The 21,331-nt window shown below is 54.1% G+C and overlaps 5 protein-coding genes and 3 non-coding genes across 8 annotated transcripts; 5 read left to right on the plus strand and 3 right to left on the minus strand.

Moving 5' to 3' along the window:
- Nucleotides 1–696: 696 nt before the first annotated feature.
- UHO2_07427 (uncharacterized protein) lies at nt 697–7,758 on the plus strand (the record flags this gene model as incomplete). Its single annotated transcript, XM_041559035.1, has 2 exons — nt 697–928; nt 1,034–7,758. 2 exons carry the CDS (start codon nt 697–699, stop codon nt 7,756–7,758), a joined length of 6,957 nt encoding a protein of 2,318 aa, XP_041414969.1.
- Nucleotides 7,759–7,973: 215 nt separating this feature from the next.
- Nucleotides 7,974–8,066, plus strand: tRNA-Asp(GTC). Its single transcript has one exon. It is a non-coding gene; the product is annotated as a tRNA-Asp (tRNA).
- A 213-nt stretch (nt 8,067–8,279) lies between these two features.
- UHO2_07428 (uncharacterized protein) lies at nt 8,280–9,101 on the minus strand (the record flags this gene model as incomplete). Its single annotated transcript, XM_041559036.1, has 1 exon — nt 8,280–9,101. One exon carries the CDS (start codon nt 9,099–9,101, stop codon nt 8,280–8,282), a length of 822 nt encoding a protein of 273 aa, XP_041414970.1.
- Nucleotides 9,102–9,493: 392 nt separating this feature from the next.
- UHO2_07429 (uncharacterized protein) lies at nt 9,494–11,689 on the plus strand (the record flags this gene model as incomplete). The annotated part of the gene is made up of 1 exon (XM_041559037.1): nt 9,494–11,689. One exon carries the CDS (start codon nt 9,494–9,496, stop codon nt 11,687–11,689), a length of 2,196 nt encoding a protein of 731 aa, XP_041414971.1.
- A 192-nt stretch (nt 11,690–11,881) lies between these two features.
- tRNA-Asp(GTC) lies at nt 11,882–11,974 on the plus strand. Its single transcript has one exon. It is a non-coding gene; the product is annotated as a tRNA-Asp (tRNA).
- A 520-nt stretch (nt 11,975–12,494) lies between these two features.
- On the minus strand, nt 12,495–12,587 carry tRNA-Asp(GTC). Its single transcript has one exon. It is a non-coding gene; the product is annotated as a tRNA-Asp (tRNA).
- Nucleotides 12,588–13,607: 1,020 nt separating this feature from the next.
- Nucleotides 13,608–18,278, plus strand: UHO2_07430 (putative UDP-glucose:sterol glucosyltransferase Ugt53A1; the record flags this gene model as incomplete). The annotated part of the gene is made up of 1 exon (XM_041559038.1): nt 13,608–18,278. One exon carries the CDS (start codon nt 13,608–13,610, stop codon nt 18,276–18,278), a length of 4,671 nt encoding a protein of 1,556 aa, XP_041414972.1.
- Nucleotides 18,279–18,919: 641 nt separating this feature from the next.
- Nucleotides 18,920–21,112, minus strand: UHO2_07431 (uncharacterized protein; the record flags this gene model as incomplete). The annotated part of the gene is made up of 1 exon (XM_041559039.1): nt 18,920–21,112. The coding sequence occupies one exon, from the start codon at nt 21,110–21,112 to the stop codon at nt 18,920–18,922; it is 2,193 nt and encodes a 730-aa protein (XP_041414973.1).
- Nucleotides 21,113–21,331: the final 219 nt, after the last annotated feature.

Below are 21,331 nucleotides of genomic sequence, written 5' to 3' on the forward strand. Positions count from 1 at the left end.
ATGCACGGATGTGCATCCGCTTGCTTCCCTCCTTCATTACTGACAATGAATTTGATAACATACGCGTTAAATCGAACCAAATGTCACCTTTGTTGCAAATGTGTTTTTTGGATGCTCCAAAATGGGGTGTTCAAAAACGGGAAAAAGTCGTCAAAATCGAGAAACACGTGTTTCTAAAAACACTCGAAATTTGATACCCCCTATTTGGTCAAAAAAACCGACAAAAAAGAGGCCATAAAATTCGCGAAAGAAAAGGCACTGAGATCGGGACAAAGCAAGCCGATCGGAGGTGATGATCGATCACAAGCCAACTTGTTCGCGGAAGTGTCCGTGCTTTGTGAGGTTCTGCAGTTGCAACTTTTTCGCAACGCGGAGAGAAACAACTTCTTCTCGATGTTGTTCTGCCATTCTGTCACCATCTCATCTTCTCTCGGCTTCGTCGACCGTCATCCACCATTCACATCCAACGACAGCTGTAGAGTAAACATCACCATCATTCAACGGCCCGATCACATACGCTCGTCAAACCCAGCTGGCTGCACTGTCTCTGGTTGGGATGCTCATCTGAGCACAGACCTTGTCCGATCCCACCCTTAACAAGCCCGGAAGGAGTCTGCGAGGTCCATAGACCACTGCTTTGTTCTTCACAGAGCTTTGGATCTCGAGGATATTCAACCTTGAAACGAGATTGACACCATGCCGGCTCTTCCAGCTACCTCCACTTCGAACGGCGCAGGCGGTTTTGCCGTCTTCGAACCCGCACGCTTCGAGCGTCTGCATCGCATTGTCAACGAGGCCGCATCCAACCCTGTCCATCTCTCACGCTCCAATGACTGGTTTGTGACCATCGACAGGAATCGTTCCGACTTAGCGGACCTCGGCAAAGTCCGTCCTCCATCTGACGTCGAGCGCAAAGAGATCGAGTCTGGTATGTACTCCACCACCCAGCTTCAGCCCGCCGTACTGCTTGCAGATTATGTCCGCCTTAGAACGCATGCTGACCTCTACCACTTTCACTGATCTCATCTTACAGGCAAAATCACCATCAACGGCAACACACAGAACCTCAATCCTGACTTTGCACAACAGTCGCTCCTGCTAGCTCGCGAACTCGGTGTCTCAGAACACTATGCCGCTTCCTTGCTTCAGCAGGGCCTCGCAGGGCGCGCAAAATGGGGTCGTCCCGCCGTCGAGGTCTCATGCATCCTTTATCACCGTGAGCGACTGGCCTTGCTTGCATGCCTCAAAGAGCTTCTCCGCAACGCACTCACCATGCCCTTCGAGGAGGACGTCGAGGCACAACGCATGGGCATGAAGATGGAGCAGCTCGTTGAGTCGCTCGTGTCCATAGAAACTTCGGTCACCTCCGGTACTGCATCTACCTCGATACGCAAAGTCACCCTCGCCGAACGAATCCTGGTCGAGATCGACAACGCCAAGCAGTCCGCTGCACGTGTCAAAACATCGCTCGAATCGCCCAACTCCAATACCGCCAACCAAGGCATCCAGACACAGACCTCCAACTTCCTCGGTCTCGGCACCAGCCAGTCCGCCTCACAACCCGCATCCTCATCCACAGCTATCAACGCCAGACTCAGCGACGAGATTCAGCTCGACCGTCTTGGCTGGCTGCGAGAAGAGCGACGCGAGCTCGGTCACGTGCTCTACTTGCTTTCCATCTCGTCCCTCTTGACACCGTCCAACATCTCGGCTATCCTTCGATGGCTCGCCGCTGTGTCTGCAGAGACTTACGATGAGATGACCATCTACATTCTGACTGCACTTCTTGGTGCCATCGACGCAACCCCAGATGCTCGTGCTGCTATGGCGGATCGAACCAGCCGAGGCACCCTTCGCAAGACCGTAGAGAACTTGCTCGATGACGAGTCCTTCATCGCATCTACACATGCCGAGATCACACGCAAAAAATGGGCACTAGGCGAGCTCAACAGCGCTGTCGCCCTTCAATGGTCGATCTTCCTGGTTGAGGCTTTCTCGCGCAACCCAACCTTCCGCAACCAGCTATCCATCTCCGAAGAGCAAATTCAGGATCTAGTGCTGCAATCTATCACTGGCTCGTCGCTCTCCAAAGACTCCAAGTCGGCAAGTGCAGATGCCCCCACCGGTGGTGCTTTCATCTTCCTCGTCGTCAGGATTCTTGCCTTCCGTCAAAAGACGATCGATGCACTTTTTGGTGAAGAAGAAGGTGCTGTTGCTGCCGAGGCAGACGCAGCTGCTGGTGATGTTGCCGACACCGTTGCTTGGGATGATGAAGTTGATGCCGAATTCCGCGAGTACGTCGTTCAGCAAATTCACAACCTTGCCGTCGGCACCACATCGATCATGCTACCCATGCTTCGACGCATTCAGCGCTCAGAAGAGGACGCTGCTTTCGCTCTTTCGAGGGGTGTCAGCACAAGAGGTGGATCAGCGCCACCAGAGCGCAGGTACGACATCGAAGCTCTCTTTGATCTTATCGCCCTTCTCTGCCGTGGTCGACCTGAAGCAGGTCTGCCTTTCTGGGTCGGACCCGACAACCGCACCACGCGCTTCCTGGCATGGGCCATTGACGTACGCGAGCCAGGTCACCAACGTGCTTTGCTGAACATGCTTGCTGCAATGTCGTCAGGCCCATCGAGTGCCAGCCAAGCTTATGCGCTGCTCGATCAGGAAAGTGGCCAGAACGGTGTCGCTGGTGAAGGCCGTCTTGTTTCGTGGAGTCGTTTCTTTGAGTGGATCACATATTACATCGACACCTTCCACCAAGCGGTTAACTCGTCGTCGTTCCACCCTTCAAGCTACCAGACACTCGCCATGCCGAAGAACGAGGAAACTTTGCTCATCGGCTTCGTCCGTCTCTTCCGCAATGTCATCTACTTTTCGCATCCAGCTCGCGACGCACTGCTGCAGAACCCGACCTACAATGCCCTCGACAAGCTCTTCTCGTTGCTCACCTGCCCTGTGCCTGTCGAGCTGAAGGCCAGCATCCTCTACGCGCTTTCAGCCTTCCTTCATCATTCAACCAGCAACCCTGCCGCCCGAGCTCGATTTTCGACGATAGCGACACAGCTCTGGGATCGTTTCGATGAGTGCGGCCTGCTTCCTTCTGACGATGCTGCCGCCAAGTCCCGACCCAATGGTCAGCCAACACCATCGAGCGCATTCGGTCCATCTTTCAAGCCGCTGGCTTCGAAGGGCGTACTGTATGAGCTCGAAAACTTTGAAGTGCCACTGCGCACCTTCCCCGGCTCCACCAGCTTTGTCAACTTCTTGAAGGCTCTCGTGCAGTTGCCGACGAGCTTCCTCGCAGCAGGCTCCAACGCGCTTGTTGACACCGCATCAACTTCGGCAACCGGCGCCAATCCCTTCAGCACCATCGTCGCATATGACCAGCAGTCGCAACAACAGATCCAATCACATGGTCAACCAAGCTACCAACAACCTCACGCAAGCCAACGCAGACAGTTCCGATCCGTCGAGCCTTACGTCGACTTTGTCATCGACCACGTCTTCCTCAAAGCTCGAACTCGTGACTACGTCGAGCCTGCTGAGCAGTGGCGCGTTGTTGCATCGTGTCTCGATTTCGTCGAACGCTCGTTGCGATCCTACGACTTGGCCGCCCTCCTTCGCAGCAGCGAAGGCACCGACGCTGTCTCTGATCCAGCTTTGCTCACACAGCTTGCCTCCCATCCTGGGTTCTTCCTGATGCGTCGTATTCTTACTGGCTCCAAGATGGTCGGTGAGATGCTCGGGATCCTCGTCCCTGGCTCTGGTCTCGCTGCCTTCGAGGCGATTAACCAGAACCGCGCCAGCACATTCTTCTATGGCAGCTCGGTCCGACACGTCCTCAGCATCCTAGACCGCGTGCTCCGCTACCAGGACCTGTTTGTGCAAGTGCTTATCCCCACACTTGTCGACGCCAACCTCAACGGCGTTCAATTGCCCTTCGACGTCTCGGCGCGCATCGGAAACTCCGCCACCTACAGCAGCTTCGATATTCAGCTTCTCCACGCACACGAGTCCGTCGTTCAGATCGCTCTGCTTATCAACTGTGTGCGTGATGACGTTGCGTTGCTTTCTGTTCGTCTGCTCGGCCTCATCGCCCGTACTGCTGCGTTCAGCGCTGTTGACCGCTTCGGCGAGATGGGCTACCGACGGAAGATGAACCGTCTTGTCGGCTTGCTCGAGATGAGCGACGAGGCAGGTCGTGTGAAAGCTGGCTATGTTGGTCGACTCGAGGCAGAGTCATCTGGCGATGCAGGTAGCGCAAAGATTCTCGAGACCCTCAACGCTCTTGCAGGGGGAGCTGATGTGGAGGACGATGAGGATGCTGATCTGCACGCATCTAACGGCAAGTTGGACAGCGCAGGGGCTTTGACATCAGGTGACGCAGTCGAGGCAATCCAGATTGCCATTGTCAACCTCTTGCTTGCCGGAACGGAGCTCAACCAACCCGCACCAAATGTTGTCCACCTCTTGCTCGGATACGACTTACGCGCAGTGCGGCCCGAGGAGCAAGTCATCATCGATCCCGATGCGCAAACTGCTCCACCCAGCGCGATTCACGCCATTCTCGCACTCTTGCGACCCGAGTCTGACGGCGAAGGTGCATCCTTCTTGAGCTTGGCCGAGCGATCGCCAGGCTTCGCGGAGAAGTGCTGTGCACTCATTCTTCGCCTCTGCACACATCCTTTCACTAACGCCGCGACCTTGCGGTACCTGCGAACCAAGGAGGACTTCGTCGTTCAGCAGCTGCGCAGTCTGTCGTTGGTGCCTGCTGAGCGTGCAACTTTGACTGCCAGCTCGGCTGCTTTGGGTCTGGTGCAGTTTGCAGATGGACAAGCCATCGAGACAACAGTCGATCGTGTCACCGCTTCCCTCCGCATGCGTGCCTCGTTGCTCGAGCTCGCCGCTCTCGAGCTGCACTCGCTCCTCAACGCAGGCATGCAATCTCGGGCTGCTCGTGTTGTGGCTGCCCTCTTCGGTTTCAACTCCACCGTTGGCGGTGGCAGTGGCCTTGACGCTGACGATAGCGTCGATGAGGATGACCTCTTGCTCGGCACTGAGCGCGATTTCCGCTTAGGTGCTGGTGGTGCCGAGGTCCGCACCTTTGGTGGTGTCCGCTTCCTCGAGATCCTCCAGAGTCTAGACTTTGAATGGTACGATGATCGCGAAGCTTTGGGCCAAAACATCAGCGTTATCACTGCCGAGCAGCTCGAGCTTGCCAAGCGCCCCGACGCTGTTGTCGGACCTCGCCTTTACGACCTCGGTGCTGTCCTAGCGATTCTTGTGCGCGAGAAGACACTCCTTCAGCAGAAGGGCAGCCTTCGCGATGCAGGTCAAGCCAACCCCTTCCTCGAGCAAGCCGCTTTTGTGCTTCAGTGGGCTTCGGCTCAGAACGCCAAGAAGGCTGTCGCATTCTCTCGCAGACGTGTACTGCAAGCGTGGCGCCACACCATCGACATGGTGTTGGCCCGCGCTGCAGGCTTGCTTCGCACTGAGGTTCGATCGAGTCTCATGTTTGACTGTCTGTCCGAGCTGCTTCCACGCATCTCGGCACCTTCGACTGATGTTGGTGGTCTCGATGTGCCCTCGGCAGATCTTGTCGCTGGAGCAGTGCTCTCGCTGCTCACTTCCCTGCGACAGCACCGTACGGAACTGACTACAGGCGCACTCGACCTCGAGAGTGTAGATGCTCTTCCGGTCGATCGTCTCTTGACCACATTGCGTGCCCTCATTGACTCAGTGCTTCGACTCGAGACAACGACTTTGGCTCGCGGCAACCTCTACTCGGCACTGATCAACCTTCTCCAGCTGGTGAAGTCCGGCCACGGTCCCGACGCTAGTGGAGAAGCAGGTGTAAACGACGGTGCATCGATCATCGCGACCGATCTGGAAGAGACGATGTCTGTCGGTGGCGTCTCGACCACTACGACAAACATCTTTGGCGGTCGTGCCCAGACGAGCAGCTTGGAAGCACGAACACGCACGTTGCTGTTGTCACACGCTGAACGCCTTATGGACGTGCTTGGCCGCGACGCACTCGATGCCAGCGACTTGTCCAAGACGATCGCCTTCACACTGCTTGACAAACTCTGCGCTCTCGATGCGCCCTCCTCGTCCAGTGCTTCTTCCCGTCGTGGAGGCTCGAGATGCCTCGACCTGCTCGACCGCAAGGGCTATATCAAGAGCTTCGTCACCGCCCTCCGAGACTCCGACTTGGCACTGCAAGAAACCCTTCGACCGGACCCTGCTAGTCTCAACGCCATCTACGTGTATGAAGCACGCTTGGCCTTTTTCAACCGGATGGCACAAACCCGTGACGGCGCTGAGCGACTCCTCAATGCCAAGGTCTTTGACGTGCTCGCTCAGTCCGACTATCTTGCCGCACGACCGGACCAGGACCAGGAGTTTGTTGACTTGGACAGCTTCTTGCCCGCTGCTACAGAGCGCTACAATGCATTATTGACTCCAGTTTTGCAGCTTACGACCAGCATCCTAGCCAGCACATCGGCCACATCGGCCTTCGGCGGTGGCTCAAGTCAGGGCGCTTTCGGCATCTCCAAGGCGTTGGCTCCAACTTCAGCCTCAGCTGCTCCTCGTCATGCGCTGGCGTTGTTGACTGCTCACCGGGACGCTTTGCTGACAGTGCTTCGCGCTCCGCTGCAGGAGTTCTGCTCGTTCGCTCAGCTCGGACAGGCTCACTTGGCGGTAGCCATCTTCGTGCTGATCATGCCTTCGCTCGATGACGACGCGCAGCAGGCGCCCAGCCCGTTGGCACCGTTCCATTCTGCTATCCTCGCCTTTGCTGCTGTCTATCTGCACAGTGCTTCTTGGCGATCGCGTGTGGTACCTTACAATGAAGCTGAGCGCGAAGAAGCTCGCATGCCCACAACTTGTCTGCGTGCCCTTCGCGCGTCGAGCGAGGCACCCAATGGTGGCAGTGTCGGAGTTGAGGAGGAGAACGCCTTCAGCGCCAAAGTCTGCGCGATGGTCGTCAGACTCCAAATGACGCTTCTCTCCTACCTTGAAGCGGCCAGCGATGCACGTGGCAGCAACGCTCGTATCCGGCCCGCCCTCATCCCCTCGTTGACAGCCAACCGAGAACGATCACGCACACCCTATGGTGGAACTGACGAGGACGGCGATTCTTCCCGCGTCGGCTTCCTTCGTTCGCAGCGCGCCAATGCAGCGTTCTCAAGCGTCCCTAGCATCGGCAGTCTCGTCGCTGCACTTGACGAGTACGCCGACTCCGCTTCCAGGGAGCTCCAAGGTCTCGAGAACATCGACACGCTTCTCGAAAACGTCGACCCCGTCCGTCAGGACGAACTTGACGAGATCGCACGCGATGCACTCGGCGAGCTCTCCGCTGGCGAACTTTCTCCGGCTCAACGCCGCTCTGTCGCTCTTCGTCAGCTGCGCATTCGCAAATCGACGCTTCGCGCCTCTTCCACGTCCAAGCTCGACGCTGTTGAATTGATCTTGGTGCTGCTAATCAGGCATGTTGAGTTCTTCCGCACCCTCAGCACGGATCGCAACCAGCTCGCTGTGGGCGCCAGAGCTTCTCCAGCTCCAGGATCGCACTTTGACCGCAACAACTTGATGCAAGGCTTGGCCGAGTCGTTGATGCCTGTGGTTGAAGACAAGATTGGGTATCTGTCACTGCCACCTAGTCTTGTCGCCAACGCGAGGGAGAGACAGAGCTTCTTGCAGATGGCTGGTCGACGATTGGCTAGCTTCTTCACCGATGCTGAGTAGAAATGCTCACCACTCATTCGCAGAAATCACTTCTTGTATCACACACATATTGAAATTAATGCTAGAAACACAAATGCTGTTCTTTGTTACGTAACGTAGACACATGAGCTGAGTTGAATCCTGAGTCTCAGCTGGTTAGCAAGTTGGTTCTAAGCCTCATAAAGGCAAATAGTTGAATTTATGTGCAATTACAAATAGAAATTGATATAAAGTGATCCGAATTAGTTTAGTGGCTATGACGGCGCCTTGTCAAACAAATCTCCGCGTTCAATACGGCGCAGACCCGGGTTCAATTCCCGGATTCGGAGAATATGATTTTTTTATCATTTTATATTTGATACGCCTGAAGCCGACTTCATCATTTTAAGACCTTCTGCTGGTTTCTTTTTGGTGCGTCCACTTCGATATTACATAGCCAGGCTGGAGCGCAGTGTAACAATAGAATGGATTCTGGCAGATGCTGCCGGGTATATTGCATGACAAGTAAGGAAGAGAATGTAAGGAGGGTGAACCGATGCTTTTCAGATAGTAATCGAGTTGATCTGTTTCCGCGATTGTGCGAGTAGCGCTTGCGTCTCTGGATCCAGATCTGAGTTTGTTACCGCCTTTCTTGATGCTTTTGCTCCTTTTGCTTCTGCGTCTGGTACTGGCATGGGTACGTCAGCTGCAATAGTGCTGTCAGCGCCAAGCGCCTCTCCCAAATCCTCCTCGTCGTCTATCGCTGCAAGTGAGACCACGGGGACCGCAGCGATCTCTTTCTCGACAATCGGAGCTATTGAAGCCTTGGACCCTTTTGGATTCGTATCCGTCGCAGCAAGTTTCCTCTGCTTAGCCCTCAATCGCGTAATCAACTTCCTATCTAGCTCAATTGCCTTGTTTTGTACCTTCTTGATTGTACCTCCACAGTGAATGACCCTGATCCTCAAAGATGGTAGCTTCAAGCTCCCTGAGCTGCCTGCACCTTCTCCTACCACCATCTCCACAGGACTCGAAATCAATGTCGCACTAGCCCAAACCAGTCTTGCTGCATCACGCGAGCATCGTAAAATAGCAGTGCCGGTGTGCGTGCTGTAGTACTTGCAAGTAAGTACACCACCGAACGCGCCCGCAGCTACGTCTCCAAAGTTGTACAGTAATGATGCACGGAGTAATCGTGTGATGAGTTGAGGTGTGAGTGCGGATGCTGCATTGGCTTCTGCGCGAGTTTGTTGTGCTGCGGAAAGGGTCTTTGCGGAGGCGGATGCCTGAGATGACTCGTCGAGAGTGGATGCAAAGGGTGAGGTGGTGGCCAGTGGCTTGTCATCGATCGCTAGAAGTAGCCATCGGGTCTTGAAGCGCACCATTGTGGCCTAGATTGCTGCGGTGAACGAAGTGGAAGGATGGAGGATAGTAAAGAGATGATGAGCGTTTCTTCTGGTCGCGAAGAAGAAAGTTGGACCCTTCTTTTGAGAAGTCACACGGCCAAATTTTCTAAAATCACCTCCACCTTGCGGCTTGGACAGGACTGTGTTCTGCTGCCACAACCTTATTATTCAGCTTGCGGAAGCGTTTCGGCAATCAAACTGCATTTTGAGCTGAGCTATTCCGCAAACTCGAGGTGGCGACACAACCTTCCTTCCGCTCATCATGCTCAACTTCTTCTCAGCCTCATCATTTGTAGCACTACGTCTCTCGAAAGCAAATGCAGCAGGTCTGCCTTCACACGAGTGCACCAGCACACTTATAGCAGAGCAAGATGAATGACGTGCTCGAGGAATGCCGCCAACGGCAGGAGGACGAGATCGTCGCTTTGGAGTCCATCTTTGCTTTTCCTGAAGGCAGCGATGAGGATGCGGGCGAAGGCTCAAGGCCGGCTGAGCCAAGAGTTAAGTTGATACAGAGAGACCCGGAACCCGTCCTAGAGCTATACCTTCCGATCACATTGCCACGACCCACTCGAATCCTCGTAGACACGTACGCATACGACACACATCAAACCACGGGAGCGTTTCCTCCCGCACGCAACGAAATCAATAGTTTCACAACACCGCCGAAACAACTAGCACCTGTAGCAAGGGACTTGACAACAGCACCGCCGGCAGCGAAGGGCAAGCAGCGTAATGGCAGGAATCGAGCTCGCAAAGATGGTCACCTCAATGCAGGTGCAAACGTCTTTCAGCCAGGCGGAAGCGCTTCAGCGAAGAACTCTGAAGTGGGTCGAACAACGTCGCTTTCATATCATGCATCTACTGCGTCAATAGAAGAGGCAGTCGATGCTGTCGGACGGATCAGCCTGCGGTCTGAGTCTCCTGCAGGCCCTTCAACCGGCAACGGACTCTCATCCAACCCGCCAGCACAACGCTCTCGGCCACGAACGACAAAGCAACTTCCAGCCCTCTCTCATCTAGCACCCATTACTTTGAAGGTCCGCCTGCCTTCTACTTACCCATCTGAGCAACCACCTATCGTCGAAATACTCACAGCGCCATGGCTTCCCACGAACATACAGCGCAAACACTCCTCTCTCACCTGGCTCCAGCAAAAGCTCGACGAACAGTATCATGAGATGGCTGGCCTGGAAGTACTTTACATTTGGGCGACCTATATCTCCGAAGGCTTATGGATTCAGCTCCTCGAAGACCAGCCCTCTCCAGAGGACGTCCCACCTTTTCTTCAGCCACCAGACTTATCAGCATCTGACACGACAGAAGCAAAGCTACGCTTCGAGGAGCACCTCGAGACACCGGACGACCGACCACGGCTCGCAGCACAACTCCTCTCACATTCACGACTGTGCAGCCGCACTACTTTTGATGCTTCCTCATTCGACTGCGCCATCTGTCTTGAGACACGCAAAGGCCGCGCTTGCACACGGCTCACCGGTTGTGGTCATGTCTTCTGTTCAGAGTGCCTCGCAGGCTATCTCTCGAGCTTGGTCGATGATGGATACCACCGTCAAGCGAAGCGCTGCCCTAACCCGGAGTGCGTCACGCTGTGGAGCGAGAGAGAGAAACAGAATCAGGTAGATCAGGAGGGCAATCTTCTTATGAGTCCTTCCAGCAAGCCCAAACCTCGATCGCCACAGCCTTTCTCCAGAGACAATAATACTGCACAGAACGGGGACGCAGGAGCAGACAGCGAGCCAGCAGTAGTAGTCGGACTCGTGACCCGTGACGAACTGCACTCCATCCTCGGCCCATCCCGCCTGGCACGCCTCGAAGAGCTCACAGTCAAAGCCAAAATGGAAGCTGATCCTTCCGTCTCCTACTGTCCACGCTCTGGCTGTCAAGCCGCCGTCGTCCGCCTCTCTACAGATGAGAACTCCGGTCACTGGGAACGATTCCGCGAATGTCTCTTCTGCGGCTTCGCCTTCTGTGCGTGGTGTTCACGTTCCTGGCATGGCCTGACCTCATGCCCCGTCTCGTTCCAATCCGAACTCATTCGACGGTACCTTTCCCTCCCCACCTCTTCACCCGAGCGTAGGGTCATGGAGCAGAAGTTCGGCCGCAAAACATTAGAGACTATGGTCCGCAAATACGAAGAAGAGCAACAAACCCAACAGTGGCTCAGCGACTACACCACCCCCTGTCCCACCTGTGGAATCGCCATCGAGAAGAGCTATGGTTGTAATCATATGACTTGCAAGAGCTGTCAGACGCATTACTGCTATTTGTGCGGGAAGGCGATTTCAGCTCAGAATCCTTATGGGCATTTCAATACGCCAGGGTACGAGTGCTACCATCGACTGTTTGATGGTTTGTTGGGTGATCAGGATCCTCGGCGGCAAGAGCATGGACAACAGGGAGAGAGAGGTGGAAATGAAGCGAGAGACAGGGGCCACGAAGATGGAGGGCCTGGATTTGCGCTGTTAATGGACGAGAATGGCATCCCAATACATCTGCTGGAGGAGGAGGAACAGATCAATTTTTTGGCTTGGCAGCAATTTGGCTGACCTCTTCACGATACGACTCATCGACTGCATTGTACACTAGCACCAAAATAGCAACCTTTGCTTGGCATGTCGCCATGCTTACCAATGCCTGAGATGTTCGCTTTTATATCCAACCTATTCATCATCGAAAATTACACAGAAATTGCTGATGTTACATAACGGCTATGTAGCAGCTAGCGAGCACCGATAGGATCCGAATTAGTTTAGTGGCTATGACGGCGCCTTGTCAAACAAATCTCCGCGTTTAATACGGCGCAGACCCGGGTTCAATTCCCGGATTCGGAGAATATGAAAGATCTTCTATTTTTGCTTCTTATGAAAACGACCTTGCCATGGTGTCACGCTTGCTTTTTGTGAGCCGTGATTGCGGGAGAGGTAGGGTGCTGATAATGGTCAAAGAAGGCCAGGCTAACAGCCAGAGACGGCTTCGTTGCGGTGCACAGAGACGTCCGCATTGAAACGGAAAGCAGTCCACCAACTGTCAGCAAACAAATTGAAACCAGGGACCCTTCAGCAAGCAACATGTTGGTCATCCTCATCCGAACATCAAGGAGCTCTAATGCAACCAAGAACGGGCTCTCAGTCTCAGCTCTCGTTGACTGAGGACATTTGTAAGCTGGATATAAGTGTCGCAAGAAGACGCACAGGGTCCAACGTCGGCTGCAGAGAAAAAGGTTCAAATTTGTTTACCGTTTGCACAGCAACGATGAGGTTTCACCTCCGTGACGGCAAGGACGCAGGAACCAAAAGGAAGCGAAACCAAGGCATTATCCAAAGTGGAACGGCAAAAGCCAAAAAGAAGTCACTCCGAATCCGGGAATTGAACCCGGGTCTGCGCCGTATTAAACGCGGAGATTTGTTTGACAAGGCGCCGTCATAGCCACTAAACTAATTCGGACGCGATGTGTTGTCCCGAATGTCGGTTGTACCTATATATACACGGGCGGCCATTGATGAATCACTCGCTCTCGAACCGCCCATCTTCTGATTGATGTTGCTTCTTGATAGGATTTCCTTGTTGGAACCATGAGATGCGGGTCGCGGATATGCCCGGATGGGAATCAAGCCGTACTGTGGCGTAGAACTGAGGTCCAAGCGCTTACTTCCAAGGGACCACATTATCAGACCACGTCACAGCAGCGATTAGAGCTGATTGTGATCACTGCTTTCCACGACCCGCAGGTCTATCATTGGCCTGTTCTTGGCCCGCCGGATGACGGACACAAAGTTTCGGAAGTTGTCACTGTGCAGAGTAGTACAGGAGATGGATGTCAGCTTGAATGACGATGATAACGCGTTATGATGCTGACCACAAACTGGACCCTTACACGCTCACGTTTGCGAGCAGGAAGCCAACAGGAAAGAGAGAGCCGAGTGAAAATCCTGAATAATTACCGGCCTTGCTTATCCGGACATATGTACAGCAAAGACGCTCAGCTCTGTCCTTGGACTTTGAAAGGCAAGGCTGCAAGACTACGCAACGTGGACTGTTGTCCGCCGCATTCAAGCCGAGATGACTATCGTGGCAGAGAGTCGCTCGGAAGATCCGACAGAGGCGATTGTCCATCGCTTATTCCTCGGATACAAGTGCCGAAAGGCTGAGAGAGCGTAGTCGGATGCGCCGGATCTTTCAGAGAAACCTGGATTCTATATTTCTGGCTGCAATTTTCCGCTTCCTCGATGAAAATGAGCTACTGCAGCACGCACGGTTCAGGGCTGAGTTTGTTTGCATTCACATCCTCCTCTCCCTCTGCTTTCCCGAGCCTTGTCATCCTTCGGTCCACCCGAACATCTCTACCCTCTCATCCTCCATATCATCCCGACGATCGCGCTTCATACACCACCACGGCAGAAGGCATCCGCACCGGCTCCTTGCTGATCAATAGAGCGGATCACAGCTAAGCCAAGCTTCTCCAACATGGTGGGCCTCCGCCCCCTGTTCGGGACACGCGCCAGCGTTGAAAACGTTCATGACAGCTTTGGAAAGACGGTCGAGCTGGTCAAGTCGAGCGAGAGCGACCGTGCTCCTCCTCCTCAAGACAATCAAAAACAGTCCTCAGCTACCCCTCCTTCATTCGAGACACCAATCCCACACAATAACGCAAACAAGGCTCAGATAGACCAACATCAAAAGGAACAGGCAGAGCAGCATCATGGTGGCAACTCGCTCGCTGGGTTGCTAAACGGCGCCGCTCTCATGTCGCCTCAAGACGATCACTCACAGCCTGAGGACCATCGCTACGATCACAGTGTCGACTCGCAAGCAGCTGCTCCCGCCGCTACATCCACCACCGACTCACAGCACGCTCGAAAGTCATCTCAAGACTCTCCTGGATGGAAGCAATCCGCCAAAGAAGCCGAATCCTCCGACCAGCACGAGTCCCAGCGTGCTAGCAGCCGCTTTGGCCAGACCCTCAAGAAGCTCGATGCCAAGATTCGCACCACCCTCGGTGTCAACCCTCCACCTACAGCCCAAGAGATTCGAAGTCCTTACTCCATCGGAACCGACGACCATTTTGCCAGTCGCACCAGCCTAGGTGCCGTCGAATTCCTCAAAGATGCTAGTATTGAGACCATGCAGCATCTTACAGATGATGAAGATGACGATGATGAAGATGACGATGATGACTTGGACGCAGCTGATTCAGATCACGAGCACGAACACGATGACGACGATGACAAGACAGTGGCCGACCATGGCGCCCACGACCGGTCGAAGCCCGACGTTGTCAGAATCCAAAAGGACGTCGAAGAGCTTAACCGTGTCAAGAGCGATGCTGAAAAGCGTCGGTCTGACTCCTTAGATCAGACTCGACCCGGCGATAGTGTACGCACAAAGGCTCCCGTTCAGGTCTCGTTGGAGGAAAAGATGAAGGCCATCATCGATGAATTCGGAGAATGTCCTTCCCTCTCCAGACCCAACGAGCCCGAAAAGCTACTCGTCGACCTCACTGCTGTCCTTGTCAAGACTGTTCTCATCAAAGGCAATCTCTTCTTGACAAATCGACGAATCTGCTTCCTTGCTTACATCCCGAATGACCAAACCGATGCTGAACAGTCCGACAGCTCCAAAGTCGAGGGCCACGGTGACACTCACTCTTCTGATGTTCGCGCGCCACTGGATCCAAACGTTCAGAATCCAATTCTCAAGTCGGGTCCTGCTATCATCCATCGACCTGGAAAGATGCGTCCCAAACGACGAGTCTGGATCGAACTTCGCAAACACTCTTTCAACGCCTATTCGGCCAGCAACAAGCTCTACAAGCCCCTCATGTCGGCTCGTCTCAACAATCTCTATGCTGTTCTGCCCACAGACTGGTCCCAACCACATATCATTCGATTTGTCGAAGGTGTCCAGTATAGCTCCATCGAATTCAAGACACAAGAAGCTGCTCTCGATTGGCGCAAAGAGCTCGAGGCTGCCGCCTTCCACGCCCGCAACACTGCCGAGAAGGTGCGCATTAGTATCCCTCTCGAACGCGTCGTCGGGATGGACGCCACTCCTTTCTTGCAAGTTGCTAAGGTTGTTCATCTCGACGTCCTCGTCGGCTCCGTCAATGAGGAAGAGTTTGCTGTCGCCGAAAAGGAACGCAAGGAACGCGAGCAGCGCCATCAACTTGTTGAACACAGCTGGTCTTACAACAACTTCTTCGTCAACTGTCCCAAGAATCCCAACTTCAAGTGTCACATCACACAACTCGCATTCGGAGTCACACACAATCGAGCTGCTTTCATTGACCTCCTTCGCGAAGCGCTCAAGAGTCCCAGGGCCACACACGATCCACTTGGTTTCGAGGAGCTCCTCAGTGCTGTTCCCGCTCCGCTGCTCGACCTTGAAGGCGGACCGGACGTTGAAGACCCCCCCAGCGGCGGCAACGACTCGTCCGACGATCAGCACAAGCGAACTCTTGCCGAAAAGTTCTGCCATGCCTTTGGTTTGCCCTCTCTTCCCGAAGAGCTCCAGCTGGTCAAGTGCGAGCTCGTTCGTACTCTGCACACCCATGGAACAATGGCCATTGGACTTCAGTACCTGCTCTTCTGGCGCAGAGCTGTCGGTAGAGGCCTCAAGATCAAAGTCCCTCTCAACGACATTCAAGGCGTCGATACCTACAGATCCATGCTCTGGCATCATCACGGTCTTGTCGTTCACATCCGTGCCCACTCGGACATGTTCTTTGACTTTGTGTCCAAAGGCAACCGCGACATGGTGCTTTCCACGCTCAAGCGCGTCGTTCAAGCCAAAGACGATAACAAGAAAGAAGCAGACGGAGCTAGCTTCGTCACTACGACCACCACTCACGATGGCAGTCAAGACAGTCATACGACAAAGATTGATGGAGATTCTTCGACTGATTCGCAGCAGGCGTCGAAGGAGAGTGCGACGGAAGCGCTCCTGCGAAATGCCGAGGGCGAGGTGCCTCTCTTCGAGCCCGACATGCTTGCCTACCTCCCCAAGGTCGTCAATCTTGACCGCAACAGCCAACGCGATGCCCTTCGTATCTTGCCCATGCGTATCTACTGTCTTACCATCGGCTCGCGTGGTGATGTCCAGCCTTACATTGCGCTCTGCAAGGCGCTCAAGGAGCACGGTCACACACCTGTCATTGTCTCGCACCCTGAATACCGAGGTTGGGTGGAAGGGCATGGCATCGAATACCGTGGCGTGGGTGGTGATCCAGCAGCACTGATGAAGCTCAGTGTCGAGCATCGCATTTTTTCACCCGCCTTCTTCCGCGAGAGTATTGGCAAGTTCCGCGTCTGGCTTGACGAGCTCTTGCGAGAGTGCTGGGAAGAGTGTCAGGGTGCAGATCTGCTCATCGAGTCTCCTTCCACCATGGCAGGTATTCACGTCGCTGAAGGGTTGGGTATTCCGTATTTCCGCGCCTTTACCATGCCCTGGACCAAGACTTCTGCTTATCCACAAGCATTCAGCGTGCCGTCGATCGAGATGGGTCCCTCGTATAACTCTTCGTCCTATGTGCTGTTCGATCAGATCATGTGGGTGGCCACTAGCGGTCAAATTAATCGATGGCGCAAGCACATGGTCGGAATCGGCCCCACCGACTGGTCGAAGCTTGATGCAGACTCGGTACCATTCATATACAATTTCTCGCCAGCTGTCGTGCCTATGCCTAATGACTGGGGAGACCGAGTCAAGATCTCCGGTTACTGGTTCCTCGACAATCCCGAATCGAACTGGTCTCCACCCAAGGAGATGGCTGTCTTCTTGAAGCGTGCGAAGAAGGACGGAAAGAAGATCGCCTACATCGGCTTCGGCTCCATTACTATCGAAAATGCAGAAGAGGTGTCGGCAAACATCATGAGGGCTGTACATCAGGCCGACGTTCGAGCTATTGTCGCCAAAGGCTGGAGTGGCCGAGGCGGTTCCAAGCCAAAGAAGAAAAAGAAGCAGCCCCATCCACAGCAACAAAAACCACAACAGCAACACTCGACTTCTCAGAACGACAGCGAAGACACAGCTACCGAAGAGGAGCACGATTCAGAAATCGAGCTCCCCGATGATGTCTTTGTCGTCGACTCTGTTCCACACGACTGGCTCTTCCCTCAGATCGATATTGCTATGCACCATGGAGGTGCTGGTACAACTGGTGCTTCGTTGCGCGCAGGTCTGGTGACGCTGATCAAGCCTTTCTTCGGCGACCAATTCTTCTGGGCTAATCGAGTGCAGAAGCTTGGTGCTGGTGCGCGAGTTAATAGTCTCGGCGTAAGCGATTTGGCAGATGCACTGAAGAGTGCCGCTTCGGACCGAGTTATGGTTGAAAAAGCTCAAGGTGTTGGAGAGCTGATCCGATCCGAAGACGGTGTAGCTACGGCGATCGAGTTCTTGTACAAGAACATTCCTTTGGCTAAGAGGAGGACGCAGAGGAAGATCGATCGTGAAGCATCTCAGAATTCGCCTGCTGGAACGCCGTCAGGTTCGGTGTTCAGCAACCCGCTTTCGAGGTTTTCGTCCCATGGAAGACAGCCAAGCGGCAGCAGCAAGGCGGATCTCACTTCCACCACCCTCGGCGGTACCACCGGTAACGGTGGGAAAGAGAGAAAAGATCAGCACCGATCAGCCACCCTCCCAGCCAAAGCACCCTCTTCCACCCTTTCACCAGCAGGAGAAGAACACACGATTCACCGCTCAGCATCAACAATCGTCGAATCGCCGGAGTCTGAAAACCCCGCATCACCATCCACCACTTCCGCCTCTTCACTCTTCAGCTCCTCCCTCCTTCCTTCGCTCTCATCGCTTAACAGCCTCCCCTCATCCATGGCCTCAACTTTGAAGGAAATGGTCACACTTCAATCCAACACAACGGATACTACAGCTGATGGAGAAGAAGCTGCTCACCATACCCTAGGTGAGAGGTCGGCGACTACACCAGCAGGTGCAACAGAGATGGGAGAAGAAACGGAAGAGCAGAAAATGGCTAGATTGAAAGGTTATAAGAATGCCAAAGCTGAAGATATCAGAAGGAGAAAGTTGTTGCAGGAGAGATTGGCCAGGGAGAAGTTGGAAAAGGAGGAAAAGAGCAAGTTGAGTGAGGTTAGGGAAAGTGAGGAGCAGAGCCAAACCACGTAGTAGATGCGAAGGATGGTTGACTAGAATGCACGTAATGACAGGAAGGTGGATGGAAATTTGGAAGATACCTCATAGTAATGCTACATCTGTACTACTCTGCTTTGTGATGAATGTGATCGCGATGAGCGGGATAACGCTTTAGGACGCAGATCCTAGGATACTAGGGTCAGCGAGGTGGCTCGCTGGCTCAAAGGTTCCCAGCCTGCCGTAAGGGGGCCGGTTCCAGCTCAGATGCGCACGCCATGTCACGTGCAGCATGACTTGAAGTTCCATTCGAGCGCGGAGCTTCTTACTCGGTTCGAATGTGGTGAGCTCTTCTTAACGCGACCTGAAAGGCCAGACCACCTTTTCAAGAATGTTGTAGCTCCGCTGTGGAGCTGAAGCGTCGAGTCAGCTTGACAAGCCGCCTCTCTCTTGCTCCGCTTCGCAAGGGAACACTCAACTCAACCTGTTGGTGAATGGCCAGTTCCCGAAGTTAGGAGTATGGACACACGACACATCAACAAACCAAAATGCCTTCTCGCGCTCACTCAGACACGGACCCTATAGCAGCACAGACACAAACACGACATAAGCGAGTTTTCACCAAGACACCTTATCATTTCACCAATCAACGACTTCTATCTCCCAGACCGCTCCGCCTAGAACTCGAATCCTTCACCTCTAAACTGACCCAAATCAGACCCAACATGTGCTTTCTGAGCCAAATCCATCCTATCCATCACCAAAAAGATCCTCCTCAATGTCGACCAGAGATTGTGACTCTCACCAGCCTCCGCAAGTGGTGTAGGCTTGGGTTGTTCTCCTTCCGGCACATCCGGCAACGTGTGAGTTTGTTGCAAGCTAAGCGCTGCCAACAAGTGCTCTGCTGCTTCGTGGTGCGCTCCAAGATTGAGACACGAAACTGAAAGATTGTAGATAGCTCGAGTGAAAGTTGGTCTGAGCTCGAGCGCCTTGTGGTATGCTGTGATTGCTTCTTCCGGCTTACCACCGTTTGCGAGTGTCGCACCGAGTCGGTTCCAGAGCAAGAAATCGTTGGGTCTAGCACTAAGCGCAGTATTGAAACAATCCTGAGCCTGCTCATACGCAGACTGAGTGTAAAACAACACTCCCAACCCGACCTGCACTTCTGGATCAATCTGTCCCGCCGAGTTACCCTGTCTAGCAGCCTGCAAGAACATATCCGTGACCCTGTTCAAACTCGCCCAAGGATTTCCCTCCGTTCCTTCGATCGGATCTTTCGAGCCTGAAATCTCTGCTGGCAAGGGACCAGCCTTGATGTTGGGGTACGCGCGGTTGATGTACCTCTCGAGCGTCTGGTACGCTGCGGTGTCATAACCTTCGTTTGTGTAAGAAATGGCGAGTGACATGTAGGCTTCGAGATTGTTTTCGTCAATCTTGATCGCTTCTTCCAGAGCACGAATGGCTTGGGCTTCTTTCTCGTTCATGGCTTGGCACTCGCCGAGTCTTCGCCATGCCTCGGAGCGTTCTCGGCGCGAACGATCGACTTCGCCTCTTTCAACTTCCCCTCCTGTGCCACCTTGAGTCTCGCGTTGAGTAGCCACTTCAAAGAGAAGAGCTGCGTCGGAAAGGTTGCCGCCGTTGGCGAGAAGTCGCAAGCCCTCGGATAGCGGATCTGGGTGCGTCTGGAAAGGGTTCTGCTGATTCATCCTGTACAGACCCAAGCGAGGGTATCCATCGGGACCGACAACGCCGAAGCCATCCAGGAGTGCATCTTCTGTACCATCAAGTGCACCCATCTCGTCCAATCCGTTGCGGCCAGCTCCCAAACCACCTGAAGGATGAGCATATCCGAACTGCTCGTCATCGTCTTCTCTGGCCCTCAACATCTCTTCTTCCCACTTGGCCAGCTCTGCATCGGCAGCAGAAGGTGGGATGCCGCTACGTGCGTTCATGGATCGCCAGAGATCTTCAAAGCGAGAGTTGGCTTCTTGTCCATCGGCAGTGAGTTCCTGATCGATAGCGTCAAGTTCGCGTCGGATGGATTCAGCTTGTTCCGCCTCAGATGGGAGGAGATCGGCTTCGGATTCCTTGGCTTTGCCCTTGCCCTTGGACTCGACCTCGGCCTGTTCAGCATCGAGCTTCTTGAACTGCTCTTCCCATTTGGCGTCATCGAGTTCGGTGAAGCGGGATTGCGATGTTTGCGCTTGCTGTGGCTGTTGTTGCTGCGAGAGACCCACAGAACCCATACTACCCATCATGCCCATTCCCATCCCGCCCATACCCATACCACCCATACCCATACCACCCATTCCCATACCGCCGTAAGAACCCATCATAGGGCGAGAGGAATATGCACCTGATGAACCGGAACCATCACCACCTGGCATCTGTTGCATCGTGGGCTGCTGGTGCTGAGGCGAGCCAAACTGTTGAGCCCAAGAAGACGAGCCTGCAGGAGGCTGCATCTGTCGAGCAGGTGCGCCACCTCGAGCAAAAGCGGCTTCCATATCTGCACTGGACGGTGTGCCCGTACGTGGCATCTGATTAGCCCATTGTGCGCCTGCATTAGGACGTTGGAAAGCAGGCATGGTACTGTTGAGTTCGTTGCGTATGGCTTGAAGATCGAACGCCGACGAAGAAGCACCTGGCACAGAAGCGCCTTGCTGCTGACGGAAGAAGGCTTCTGCGTCCGAGTTAGAACCGGCTTGATGCTGCTGTCGCATGCCAGCGGGGCCCATCTGAGGTTGACCTGCGAAAGTGCGATCACCATGTTGAATCGACCGATCTTGCTGAGTGTGTTTGAGCATCTGAGCTAGACCATTGTTACCGGTAGAGCATTCGGCACCGTTGAGCATTGACTGGAATGCCATCGTGTATTTGTTATGATGCTGATTGTTCGAGTGCAATACAGCTGGATGTGTGTGGATGAAGGCGAGGAAGAAGGAAACAAGCAGTGGCAATGGGCGTTCTTACCAATGATTTGCTGCGCAGCGTTTTCTGTGACTTCAGAGTGCGGGGTGATTTGAGTGGAGAATTGCACCGGCGAAATGTGTGACCGTAGAAAAGGCACTCCCGGCCCGGCTGTGCTT

This window comes from Ustilago hordei (genome assembly GCF_900519145.1).
Source record: "Ustilago hordei strain Uho2 genome assembly, contig: UHO2_contig_29, whole genome shotgun sequence".
Lineage (NCBI taxonomy): Eukaryota > Fungi > Basidiomycota > Ustilaginomycetes > Ustilaginales > Ustilaginaceae > Ustilago > Ustilago hordei.